Source organism: Pantherophis guttatus, chromosome 3 (genome assembly GCF_059756535.1).
Source record: "Pantherophis guttatus breed Tessera chromosome 3, ASM5975653v1, whole genome shotgun sequence".
Lineage (NCBI taxonomy): Eukaryota > Metazoa > Chordata > Lepidosauria > Squamata > Colubridae > Pantherophis > Pantherophis guttatus.
The window spans coordinates 102,026,659-102,039,218 of NC_142065.1; the positions used below are offsets into that span (position 1 = coordinate 102,026,659).

General features: G+C 37.0%; 1 protein-coding gene across 3 annotated transcripts in view; it reads right to left on the reverse strand.

The window, feature by feature from the left end:
- DHX9 (DExH-box helicase 9) overlaps positions 1–12,560 on the reverse strand; it is a 34,075-nt gene that overhangs the window by 3,903 nt on the left and 17,612 nt on the right. For all 3 annotated transcript variants that reach the window (XM_034409647.3, XM_034409648.3, XM_034409649.3), the window contains 13 exons: positions 11,777–11,918; positions 11,093–11,175; positions 8,966–9,122; positions 8,359–8,459; positions 7,670–7,883; positions 7,332–7,426; positions 6,680–6,753; positions 4,275–4,427; positions 3,744–3,904; positions 2,222–2,333; positions 1,847–2,008; positions 1,614–1,741; positions 73–302 (listed from right to left, as the gene is read on the reverse strand). In XM_034409647.3, the coding sequence (XP_034265538.2) occupies positions 73–302; positions 1,614–1,741; positions 1,847–2,008; positions 2,222–2,333; positions 3,744–3,904; positions 4,275–4,427; positions 6,680–6,753; positions 7,332–7,426; positions 7,670–7,883; positions 8,359–8,459; positions 8,966–9,122; positions 11,093–11,175; positions 11,777–11,918 (1,812 nt within the window). The remainder of the gene's footprint in view (positions 1–72; positions 303–1,613; positions 1,742–1,846; positions 2,009–2,221; positions 2,334–3,743; positions 3,905–4,274; positions 4,428–6,679; positions 6,754–7,331; positions 7,427–7,669; positions 7,884–8,358; positions 8,460–8,965; positions 9,123–11,092; positions 11,176–11,776; positions 11,919–12,560) is intronic.

A 12,560-nucleotide genomic window follows, 5' to 3' on the forward strand; every position in this document is an offset into this window, starting at 1 on the left:
CCTAATGTCTCAATATTCAAAAACTACATGGACATTTGATAGTCCAAGGGTTCCCCCCCCCCATAATTTTACCTTTTCTCCAAAAACAAAGAAAGGAGAAGGATACTTCATATCCTGGCTGCTGAACGGGCAGTTAACGGAGGATTTGTGAATGAGAGCATTACGCCCTTCGGTAGTGAGAATCTTCCTCTTTTCTTTGTGAAAGCAGACATTGGGATACAAGCCAAAAGCCAGCAGAGAAATCACAACATCCAGGTTATTATCTGGTCCAGTGTTGTTGAACACCTGAGTCATTAAACTCTCTAGAAAGAGACAAAAATGGGCTTTTCTCAGCATCTTACCAATACATAAAATTAATTATATAAACTGAATATTATATCAATGTTTGAAACTTTTCAATCCATGCCTGTTATTCAGGAATACATGAACTCAAAGTACACATATACTCTATTTAATAGTTTGTTTGCAATGAATAAATTAAAGATTACTTATTATTTTACTATAATTACAATGAAAACTTAGTTTCCCCTCAGTGCCAAAAAAACCCAATATACTTTATGACACAGCTAAGTATGTATAGAACATAAATTCTTCTCATTTTCTCTGAAATCCAGATTGTGTTTATGAAAATTACTTCAAAATGAGATTAAAAGTAACATGAAATGATAGAAATTATTTCTGCAGAGAAATCACAAGACTTTGTACAAGTTATCTGAGTATCTGTATGTTTGGGGAGGGGGGGGATGCACACACGGATACACACAAACACACACACTTTCTAAAGCCTCTACATCCAGAAAACTTAAATATGAATATTTATGTGTAATAAGAAATACAGCTTAGTCTATCAGGTTCAGAATATACAAAAGTGCTATCACAAATAACTACTCGTGGTCCACACTTAATGACTGTAATTGGGACCAGCAATTCCACTGCTAAACTAAGTGATCATTAACTGGAAGCCACGAGCATCCCCTTTTGATACTACTCACTTGAAATCTCTTCCTCTCCTATCTTTCTGCTCTGCAAGGGGGGAGGGGGAGAAAAAAAAGTAAGCAATTTCTATAGGCAATCTCTCTTTTGCCTGACCTTTACTGCTGACTCAACTGCATTGCTTTCCATGTATAGAACAGCAAAGAGCTTACTCTCTCTAATCTCTCTGCTAAATGGGAGGGGGGGGGGGACATTTGTGGAAGGATTAGGCAAAGAAGACTGTCTACGGAAATCGCTTGCCTTTTTTCCCTCCTTACCACCCTTGCAGAGCGGAGAGATTGGAGAGAAAGTAATGTATTTGCGTAGTGTGCCTCTGGCTCCTAGTCCTCAGTTGTTGGCATGATTTCATTGCTTTTGATGTGTAGAAGAGTAATCAGTTTATTTTCTGAAATCACACTCCACGCTTTATATTTTGCAAGTGAGGAAAAAAGAAAAAAACCCAAAGCACAGAACAATACATACTGCGTGATAGTGATCATGTGATTGAGGGACACTGCAAAGATCGTAAATGGGCCATAGTTATTTTTTCATATCTTTGAATGGTTGCAAAACTAATGGTTCATAACAGGGACTTCCTTTATATTCATACAAAGTTAAGTTTTTTTTGTTTGTTTTTTAACCTTCTGGGAATCCAGAGTTAACCAGAATTTCTTTCAGCTGTACTTTGGCTTCCCAGGTCATTCTGAGTGTTGCCATGTTGAGTCTCTTAAACTCACAGAAACGACTTTCAGCATTTTCTCCACCCATTCTGCAAGAAAATGGGTAAAAATCAGTCAAGCTGCTCCATGTAAGTGTAACATGCTGAGGTTGTTATATAGTAAGATGTTTTCTGAACTGCCCTAAATCAAATTACCTAGCATTATCCCAGGCTTGGAAGACTGAGAGCAGGGCCACATGATCGGAGAACCGGTTTCCAGCAAAATTCCTATGGACATAACCCAGCCTTTTACCCTCACTGATGAATGGCTCAGGGAAGCAGGTGGCAGCAGAGATAGTACATACAGCATCACCAACACTGAAAGAAAAAGCACAGAATTAGCTGAGCTACACTGCAATATAACAAACGGCACTGTCGAGCAGAAGGAACAAATGAGACAAAGACTGCTGGTGGGATTCACTTTATTGCTCCTGGGTAAACATGACTTTATTAAAAAAATAATAATAATTCTCTTCATCCTGAGTCCCCCTCCTTTTCCCTCCAGTTACTTTTGAAGTTATTATCACTTACTAAAATATGCACCCCATAATCATCATTTTGCCAAGTCGAGGTTCAATGGGGAGCCTTGCTAAAATTCTCCCAAGGGGAGTCAGTTCATCATTGGAATCCAGGGCATCAAGCTCTGAAATAAAAATAAAAGTAAAGTCTAATATAGTTTTCAACTGATTTTTTTTCATCAGTTATTGCAATTGGTGAAATATTTAAATTATGAAGATGGATTTGAAATGAAGAACTGATACATTTGCTGCTGCCCTGCTCATTAATTTTCTAAAAGGGAAGGAGGGCTGATTACTGTTGAAAATATAAAGGTCAATTCTAGACACTGTTATCTGGTCCTTGCAATGACCATTCTTACAGAGTTGTGAAAACACTCTTTTTTGCATATTATCTTTGTTCAGGCATTGATCTCTGACTGAAGTTATAATGTAACTTAGTAGATTAGACATTTAGTTTTGCTATTCTGAAATGGACATAAAACAGCACGAATGAGTGGTTTTCAAATCTATACTTCAAGTGATTCAACTCCTCTTCTGTTTTCAATTCAGTTTATTGTGTAGACCAATACAAAACAGACCAGTATAAGCAGAGTCAAGCGATAAAGAAAAATGCAATTTGTGTTGTTGGATAACAATTTTGGTAATTAAAAGGTCCACAGCTGATCAAACCCCTAAGAAAGGATTAGTTAGGACGAAGAAAACCATCCTATTGTGGGAATTTTGTTGTGAACTGATCATAGCAACTGATCAGCAAAGCCATAGTACAACATGAAAAGTACAACTCAAAAGGTTTTTCGAAAGAGATCTGTGTGAATGGCACTTCAGAAAGGGACCTAGAAATTACAGGACCCGGGAATGCAAAAGGCAACAAAATTTTAGGAACAAAAGAATTAAATCGGTTCTGGGATTTTGCAAAGATAGTTAACAGCCTCCACCAATTTGATGGAAAGCAATAGAACTGCTACGGGGAACTCATTTAGACATCAGAAACAGATGCTAAGCCTAACAACTACCTACATTAAGCTATTCCTAGTTACTATATGAACTAATAGTTTTATGCCCAGGTAAACATTAAGTGCCCTTCTAAATGTCATGACCACAACACTAGCACATATTCACTACCTTATATAGCATTAATCCTGCCCTATGGAACAGCCTCTCCCCTGAAATACAGATACCTCTACTCTACTGACCTTTTGCAAGTCCAAGAAAGCCTGACTCTTGCTCCAGTTATTGATGTTGGGATGTTAATATGGGGGCTCTAGTGTATGATTGTGATATACATATAGTACATATACATACATATACATACAAATATTAGTATGTGATTCATTTTACTAAGCCTCAATTTAGCTTTATTTAGTTTCTTGGTTTAATAGTCCCATACTTCTTCTCTTCTTGGCTGCCCAGGTTCTTGCCTAGATGGTTAGCAATATAAATTGGATAAATAAATAAACTGGATTTCATTTCACCAATGAACGGGAGTTATGAAAATATACACCGTACTTTCATTGACAAGACAATCCAACAGATACCTCGGAGTGTATGCTCTGCTTCAATCACAGCATCCAAAGGGGGCGGTTCTATAGCTTTGGCCAGAAATTGTCCAATCCCGCCTAATCTTAGCAGCTTGATGCTCAAAGCAATTTCATGCAGTGGTGTTCGAAACATTTCGGGGGTCATATGAGTTTCAAGTCTGGAAGAGAGGGGACATTTTGGATATATTCATCTCTACAGCTCATGCTGCAATCTCTTGCTAATAATGATATCCAAGTTGTTTTTTATATTTACCTCATCATTCCACAACTCTTCATAAAAACTATATATCTGTATTATACAACAAATACATAAACCTGCCTAACTATTACTGCCTAATAGTTATTAGTTATTAATGCTGTAAGAAATCTGCTGTTGGCTCACACAGTACCCATGAATGCATACACACACAAAATAACACCCATCCCATACACTTAATTTCTATTCTCTAATCTGGGTTTCAATTTGTTTTTCCACATCAATTACTTAACAGACCCCAGAATATCTAGAAGTGCAGAATATGAGCCTACCTATCAAAACGTGCTCTGCTGCAAAGATGAAAGCAGAATCCAGGACGGACACGACCAGCCCGTCCTTTCCGTTGCTCCAGATTTGTTTTTGAGGCCCACACAGTGGCATAATTGGTCATGTTGTTATGAGCAGTGAATAGTTTAACTTTCTGTCTGTGGGGTTGGAAAAAAATACTAAATTAACTCCTTAACACTGGGATGAAAAAGAAAGTAGATCACTTTCACAAACAAAAGGCAGCATTCAAATTTATAAAAAAAGGGGAAAAAAAAGAAAAAAAAGCACAGGATAATATTCTGCAATGCATGGCAAGATCAATGTTAGATACAATTTTGTGAACCCTACTAGCCTTAACAGGTGACAGCACCTAGGTGACCATGGTAGATGTTGGAAAAAAACTAAGTGAGGATGAAATCGGTTAGTATGTGGATGAGTCAGAGAATTTAAGGCTATACTAGGAAGCCCTTCCTTATTCATTCATCCATTTCTTTCCCAGAAGTTGGCAATGGCAACTCATGTCTGTACTGCAGCTAAGGACATGGACCTATTTACAGAGGCATCCGAAGTTGAACTTAACTTGAGGAAGATGAACTTTTCAAACTGAAATTAAAATTAGTCTACTTGATCTTCATCTAAAGGTAATACAGCTCTACGAGCTACAATTTCCTCCAAATCCCAACTCTTCTATCTTCTCCATTTGCTACTTCTCTAAAGATCTTCTGCTCCATTTTCAGTGGATTCTTTTATTTGCTTGTGGGAAGGAAACAGGAGTTCAATGATACAATGAGAAGTCTGAACAAGAAGGAGGGGAACCAAGTTGATATGAAAAATGTGGGTCTGAAACTTAGCATAGCCTAAACTTAAGTAAAAAAAAAAAAATTACTATATAATGTTTTCTTGTAAGAAAATTAACACAGTACCAATGCTCAAGTGCAGGTTCAAAATCAAGCTAAAATAAAAGAAGAAATCTGTCCAACTTCTAAAAGATGATCTTCAAAGCATATCCATCACTTTTAAGGAGGGTGTCAAGAACAACTCTGAAGTCCTAAACTTCACTGATGAGGAACTATGGACTCAAATTTTTTAAAAAAGTTAAGGACACAAGTGAAAAGAGGCTGCCAAAAAACTAAGAATTACAAGAAATTAAAAAATATGTTAATCTCGATGATGGAAATTGTTAAGAATAAGGAAGAACCCCAACTCCATAAGGTTAAGGATCTCATGAAAGAGCTTACTAAGACATTTTAGAAAACTTCCAGGAGATAATGGGCCTTATTATAATCACACCTATAAAGAGACTGAAGATGGAAACAGACATGGAAAAACCAGGAAAGTTTTCTCGCATCTCTGAATTCAGAAGAACATTCCAATCAGAACTAGTTTATTAAATGATGCCAATAAACAGATGTTAGTGGAGAAAAATTCAGCGACAGAAGTATAATAATGAAAATCCGTACAGTAGAAATGCCGACTTCCAAGATACTTTTGAATACTGTTGCCTACAGGTAAGTATACTATTGGAATATGAAGTCAGATCAGCATCTCCTTATTACTAAGTGGGAAGGCTACAGGAAGCAATACATTGTTCACAAAAATACAGCGCAGAAAAGACTCACTTAAAACTCTAACTACATTACACTGACAAATGTGAAAAACAACACAGCGGTAAAGAATTAGAAGTCTACATATTAATACCAAAAAAAGAACCTTAATAGACTGTGAAAACTATTGCAATTTCACATGCTAGCAAGATAATCTCAAAATCATTCAACACAGATTAAAGCCCTAAATGGAAACAGAAATACTTACTTCTCCAGTGTGTTCCAGAAAAGGTTAAGGATCAACAGCATGCTTAATAGTTCAGAAACTCAAAGAATATCAAAAGGTTGTCAACATGCCATTCATTGACTTATAGAAGAGCATTTGACAATCTTGACCTCAACAACGTGTGGAATGTCATTAGGAAAATGGGGGTACCACAACATCTCATTATTCTAACGATAAATCTAAAAACAAGGAACAAAGCCACAACTAGGAGAGAATATGGTGAAACAGATTGGTTCCAAATTGGCAAAGGAATCAGATAAGGCTGCAAACTGTCTTACAACTTATTCAACTATCATCATCATCATCAAATCTATATGCTACCAGATTCCCAATGACTCAAAGCTGGACTGAAAGAAGACAAGCATTGAGTTTAAAACTGGAAGAAAAAACACATAAATTATCTGCACAGTGTTGATGATACCACAGCATATGGACACAAGAATGTCTGAGAACACTGATGAGATGCAAATCCAGTGGCAAAAATCACTCAGCACAGAAAAAAAAGAAAAAAAGAGGACTACAATTAAATGCAAAGAAAATAGCAAACACAAGCATAGGAATCAGCTTCAGAACAACTCACTTGCAAGAATCAATAACGTAGACCACATCATTGATGGTTATGCTGGTCTCTGCAATGTTGGTTGATAAGATCACCTAGAGAGACAAACAATATTGTATGCTTGAATACAAGGCTGTATTCACAAATGCACTCTCACATCCGAACTCTCTAAATGTGCTGGGACTACACCTTCCCAATACCATGCTGTACAGGTAGTCCTTGTGTTACAACAGTTCGTTTAGTGACCATTCAAAGTTACAACAGCACTGAAAAATGTGACTTATGACCATTTTTCAGTTACGACCTTTGCAGCATTCCCATCGTGTGATCAAAATTCAGGTGCTTGGCAACTGGTTCATATTTATAACCGCTGCTGTGTCCCAAGGTCATGTGATCATCTTTTATGCCCTTCTCACAAGCAAACTCAATAGAGAAGCCAGATTCACTTAACAACTGTGTTACTAACTTGTCAACCGCAGTGATTCACTTAACAACTGCTACAAGAAAGATTGTAAAATGAGGCAAAACTCACTTAACAAAGGTTTCACTTAACAATACAAATTTTGGACTCAGTTGTGGTCGTAAGTAAAGGACTTCCTGTATATAAATTCCAGGAATAGCAATTATAAAACAGCTGGAAATGGTTGAGCTACACCTATTCCAAGAGGTTCACCTTGGTTATTCCAGGGGCCACTGGATCAAATACTTTGCGCTGCTCTTCTCGGGGTATCTGGGAATGCAGAGGAAGAACTCGGTATCTCTGGCTTCCTACAGTAAGAGTAGAGGGAGGAAATCACTTTAAGCAAGCTTATTTCATTTGTATATATCCTATTTTAAAATTACAATTCTTTTCTCAACTAGCCACCCAGAATAGCTAGACAGTGAGATGGGTGGCATCTAAATTTAATAAATAAAATTAACTCCTCCATACATACACAAGCTCTTTCAATTTTATGATGACCTCGGGGGGGGGGGGGGAGTAAAAAAAATACAGCTGAAAATTGCTCGTACCAAAGTGTGGATTCATTTCCAGGTATTTCTGCATAGTGTATATCAGATTCCAGCCAGGCAAGAAGACAAGGACTGCTCCTACAACATTTAAGGTCTCAATATATTTCAACAAAGCCTCAATGAGTTCAAAAGGAGTTTCCTTCTCATTCATCTGGGCCATGCGGTTTTTTGTTTCTAGGCCATATTCATCACTACAGATAAGGTTGCAGTTTGCCTAGAAGAAAATTGAAATGATGGATGAAATGTCAATGAAAATAATCAAGTTCAGAGTGTGCAAATGATTCCACCATTCAACTAAGTCACACATAACTCTTCTATTAGAAAATTGTATATATAAGCATATGGCAGACTTCTCACTAATAGCAGTACTATTATGCAGATCACTGCTGGGATTGAAAAAGCAGAAAGATCCATGAACACTCCATATCAAAATGACTGCAATGATTGACTCAAAACAATCATCCTAAATTCCATATTAGTTCAATATAAAGTGTCCTCTTTTCAAATAGAAACAGTATATATTTTATGTTGCTTACCATAACAAGACATAATAAAGCTCAAAGTACTATACAAAGACATATGCCGTTATAAAGGATGTATCACCACGCATGCTTTGTCATTATAATTCTAGTTTTTATAAGCAATATTGTAATTTTATTTCAATTAAAAATCCTTAACAACATACTTACATCATCATCTTCAGTACCTTCTTCGTCCTTATCTTTCTTTTTCTTATCCTTCGGTGGAGGAATAAATTTAGTCATTTGAATACAGTCTTCCAGAAAATATTCTACAACCAAAAGAGTAAAATTACTGTAGAAATCATCTGATCAGCTAAATGCCAGTTTCTGTTGTGATTTCCAAAAAAACAACAACAAAAAAACCATATTTATTTGCCAGATTTATATTTTGCATTTCTTCCTGGAGCATTTCTTCGTACTCCATCAACTTTTTTCCCCTCAGCAACAAAGTTGTCTATAAATAACCTTCAAAATCCTCAAGTTAAAGACTCATAACAACATATTCACAGGCATAACAAAGGATAAAAATAATATTTTCGAAGCTTATTTTTTCCTTCATCAATGAAAAAAAAACCTTTTTTTTCTATATACAGTATTAAATCATTCTTTTCATTCTTCCATGCTTTTTGACATTCAAAATATAACCGTCTCAGCTCTCTATTAACATAATCACACAAAAGGCTCAAAATCACACAAATAGCTAAAGCTTCTCCATTACCCTCCCCAAAAAAGAAACAGAAAACTTTTTTGAATGTTCCACTAGACAGGTGTTTACCTTGAACTGGATAGGTTCTACCAAAGACTTCAATAATAGGGCAATTAAAAAAATATTCACAGAACATGCTGGTATCAATAGTAGCAGACATGAGAATAACCCGGATTTCAGGATAGGCTTGAACAACATCCCGCAGAACTACCAAAAGAAAATCAGTCTGTAAAAGAAAAGAAAAAGGGCTGTCCTTTAATAGGTTTTTAAAAAATGGAGGTAATTATCATATTCAAGGTTATCAACTTCATCTCACTTTATATACCACCATTCAGTGATATATAACTAACTGAAGTATTTTCCAACTATCTGAACTATTTTCATAGCATAGTACAGTTCTGCATATATACACAAATAATTCAAAGCATTTTGTACAATTTCCTGGCAATCTCAATTATTTGTCACACTGTAATGAGACTCTTTTGAACTAGAGCTGTATTGTTTTGTAAGGGTGGCACAAAAAAACCCCCCAAGAAAGTGGAAGCTTTTTTAAACTAAACACTGTGACACTATTTGCAGCAAGAATTTACAATACTGTTTCCAGTGTTCAAACAGTGTTCAGTTTCTTCCTGAGCCTCCCTTTTAGAGACTATCCCACTCTTTCTCTTCTGCTTCCTCTCCCATTCTCTCCATTTCTTTCTGTTTTTGAGCTTCACAAGAAAGAGAATGAAAAGAATGACTGGAATGTACTCTCATGTGCTCAGCATGGAACTGCTCAGCCAAACACCTACTACTACTACATTGGAGGAAGAACCACTTTCAGGGTTTTCTGTCCAGTCCTTCCTCAGAGACCAGGGCTGCTCTACTGACAGCCAGTCTCCTCCTTCCACTCTGAGGTCTTGGGTTCTGGACCTTTCGTCTCCCTTTCTGATCTTGAACCAAAAAAATTTCTACACATTTAAACTTCTCATGCCAGTCACTCCATAAACATACATTTTATCTCCTCTCCTTCTATCTCTTACTCCAATGTTAGATCATATCAGCAGCGGGGTCTCCCAGCAACTGAGGAGATTGGTGTCCCTCACAGAGCTCTAGTATCCAACACTTATATGCCAGACTAGACCCGTCTCAAAATCTCCCTACACCAACCATGGCTAGCAGCCAGGTCAGTTAATCAACCCTAGTGACAGTACAGCTACATTTTAAGATCAGCATTCCCTTTTACTTACTACAATGGCTAAATCACACCAGCAGTCAGCAGCCATGCCAGATCACAAACTCATATGCCACAATATTTTTCCTATAACATAGGATAAGTAATGATGCTTTGTAGATATAACCTATAAGGGTTATTTTTTATCCATCTTATGAGTGCAGTGCAATCCAAACTTCCAAGATTATGTTGCTACTTCTAATTATTATTGTATGATAAATATTAGAACTGTGCAATGATCCTGTTTCAAAAGAAAAAGAGGTGTTTTGAAGGACACAGGGACACTTAAGTCATACCTGGTGGCAGCTCTTTTAGAAAAGGAGTTTGTACAGCTCCTGATTATGGTTCCAGGAGAAGGTGTGGTCAATTTAAGTCAGTTTGTATAACTTGAGTAAATCCATATGTCTGAGTCATCTTTTCCCCTTTGAATCTGTACTTTTCTAATAATTACTGATACTGGATGCAATAGATGGCATTTTTCAGATTTGTTCAAGATTATTAGATTTTTATCCTGACTTTTTAATATATAACTCCAGGTAGCGAACATAATACTCCTGCCTCTTATTTCCCAGCAACAATTCTGTAAGGTGGGTTGGGCTGAAAGAGAGTGAATGACTCACAGTCACCCAGAGAGCTTTCATGCTTAAGGCAGGGCTAGAGCTCATAGTGTCCTGGTTTCAAAGCCAGCACTTTAGCTCTTATACTGGGGTTAAACTGGCTAGATATATAAGGTTATTTTACTTCTATTTTCCCCCCAGAAGGGAGTAACTTTTATTATAGATAACTCTAAGAAGCTATATGTGAGCAAAGCAACTATTTAAAAAATGCCTACTTTTAATGTAAATATATGTGTGCAGTACTTGGGTAGAATGCAATTACATGATGACAGAAAGTGTGTTCGCTTTCATATGGCACAAAAGCAGGAACACTTACATAATGTATAGCAAATAAGCTCTGCTTGGATAAATTAAAAGCTTACTCACATTAATGTCCCTCTCATGAATTTCATCCACTATGACATGACTGATTCCACGAATGCCAGCTTCCAGCTTTCTCAGGAGGACACCTTAAAAACAGGTCTTTATCAATGAGGATGGATTAATTAGGACAAATGATTCCTTTACAGAACAGGTTAGGGAAGACACTGTAATGCAACACATCGTTACTGATTGAGAACATGTCATGGAAATCCATTTTAATCATGGTTTGTTAAACTAGTCAAATACCAGTCATATAAGCAAGCAAAGTAATCATGCTGAGGTCTGCCAATTCCTCATTTATTTTTCTTCTTTCCTTTTAGCAGTTCTTACCTTGAATTGTGGAAAACTTATAAGATAAAAACAATTTACAACCCAAGAACTAAATAATTGATTTCAATTCATTATGTATAGTAATAAGAAATGGTAGAAACAAAACATCCCACAAATTACAATTGCTACTATCTGTTTGGCAGTTATTTACTACTCAGACAAGCCCAGCCCAATACACACAAAAAAAGTTTGTTTTCAACCACCTCTGAATGGACAATAGGAAGTGCATGTAACAAATGTTTCTAGCATCAGCCATTTCATATTGTCCAATAGAGGTATGAGAAGAAATTTTCTATTTTTGTCAAATTCTATTAAACACACTATCATAGCCTATACATTTTAACAAGCAACACCCACCTACAGTGCAGAACATCACACTGGCATGTGGCCGGGGAAGCATTGATTCAAAGCGAACACTGTAGCCACAACTATTTCCAGGTTCTTCGCCTCTTTCATAAGCAACTCTTTCTGCTACAGAGACAGCACTAATCCTCCTAGGCTGTGTAGAAAAGGTATCACAGGTTGAGTAAGAATCCCAAATCACCTCATCAAAAGGAACAAGTCCATCAAGAAAAATAACAGAACTGAACGATGTTACACAAAATATGCAAGATTTTTATAGATGTCCTGAGAATTTGAAATTAAAATTTTACCTGCTGGTTATATATTAAGGTGCTTAAACATTCCTACTGGTAATACACAATATGAAATACTGCTTCAGGTATTGCCTTTATAGTTTAAAAACTATTAGGTATAAAAAAGAACTATGGATATGAAGCACTTTAAATAAAAGAAAGTAGTACCAGGTTTCTCCAAAAAGGAGGCCAGGTCTTATTTTCTTTTGCCCCCCCCCCAAAAATGGCTAGGCCTTCTTTTTGGAGGGTTCTAATTATTGACTCACCTCATGGCGATGGCACCGACAGCCCCGCCCAGCAGGAGCCCGCTGCTGGCCTACTTCTTCTGCAGCCGCTTGCCACCTTTCGCATGAATCGCCCCAGCCTGTGTTTCACTTTCAGATGCCTGCTGGAAGACATCTGCAGCCGATAACAGATCTCTGGATCAATCCGGAGGTCTGTTATCGGCTGCAGATGCCTTCCGATAGGCATCTGAAGGCAAAACGGAGGCCAGGGCAATGTGTACG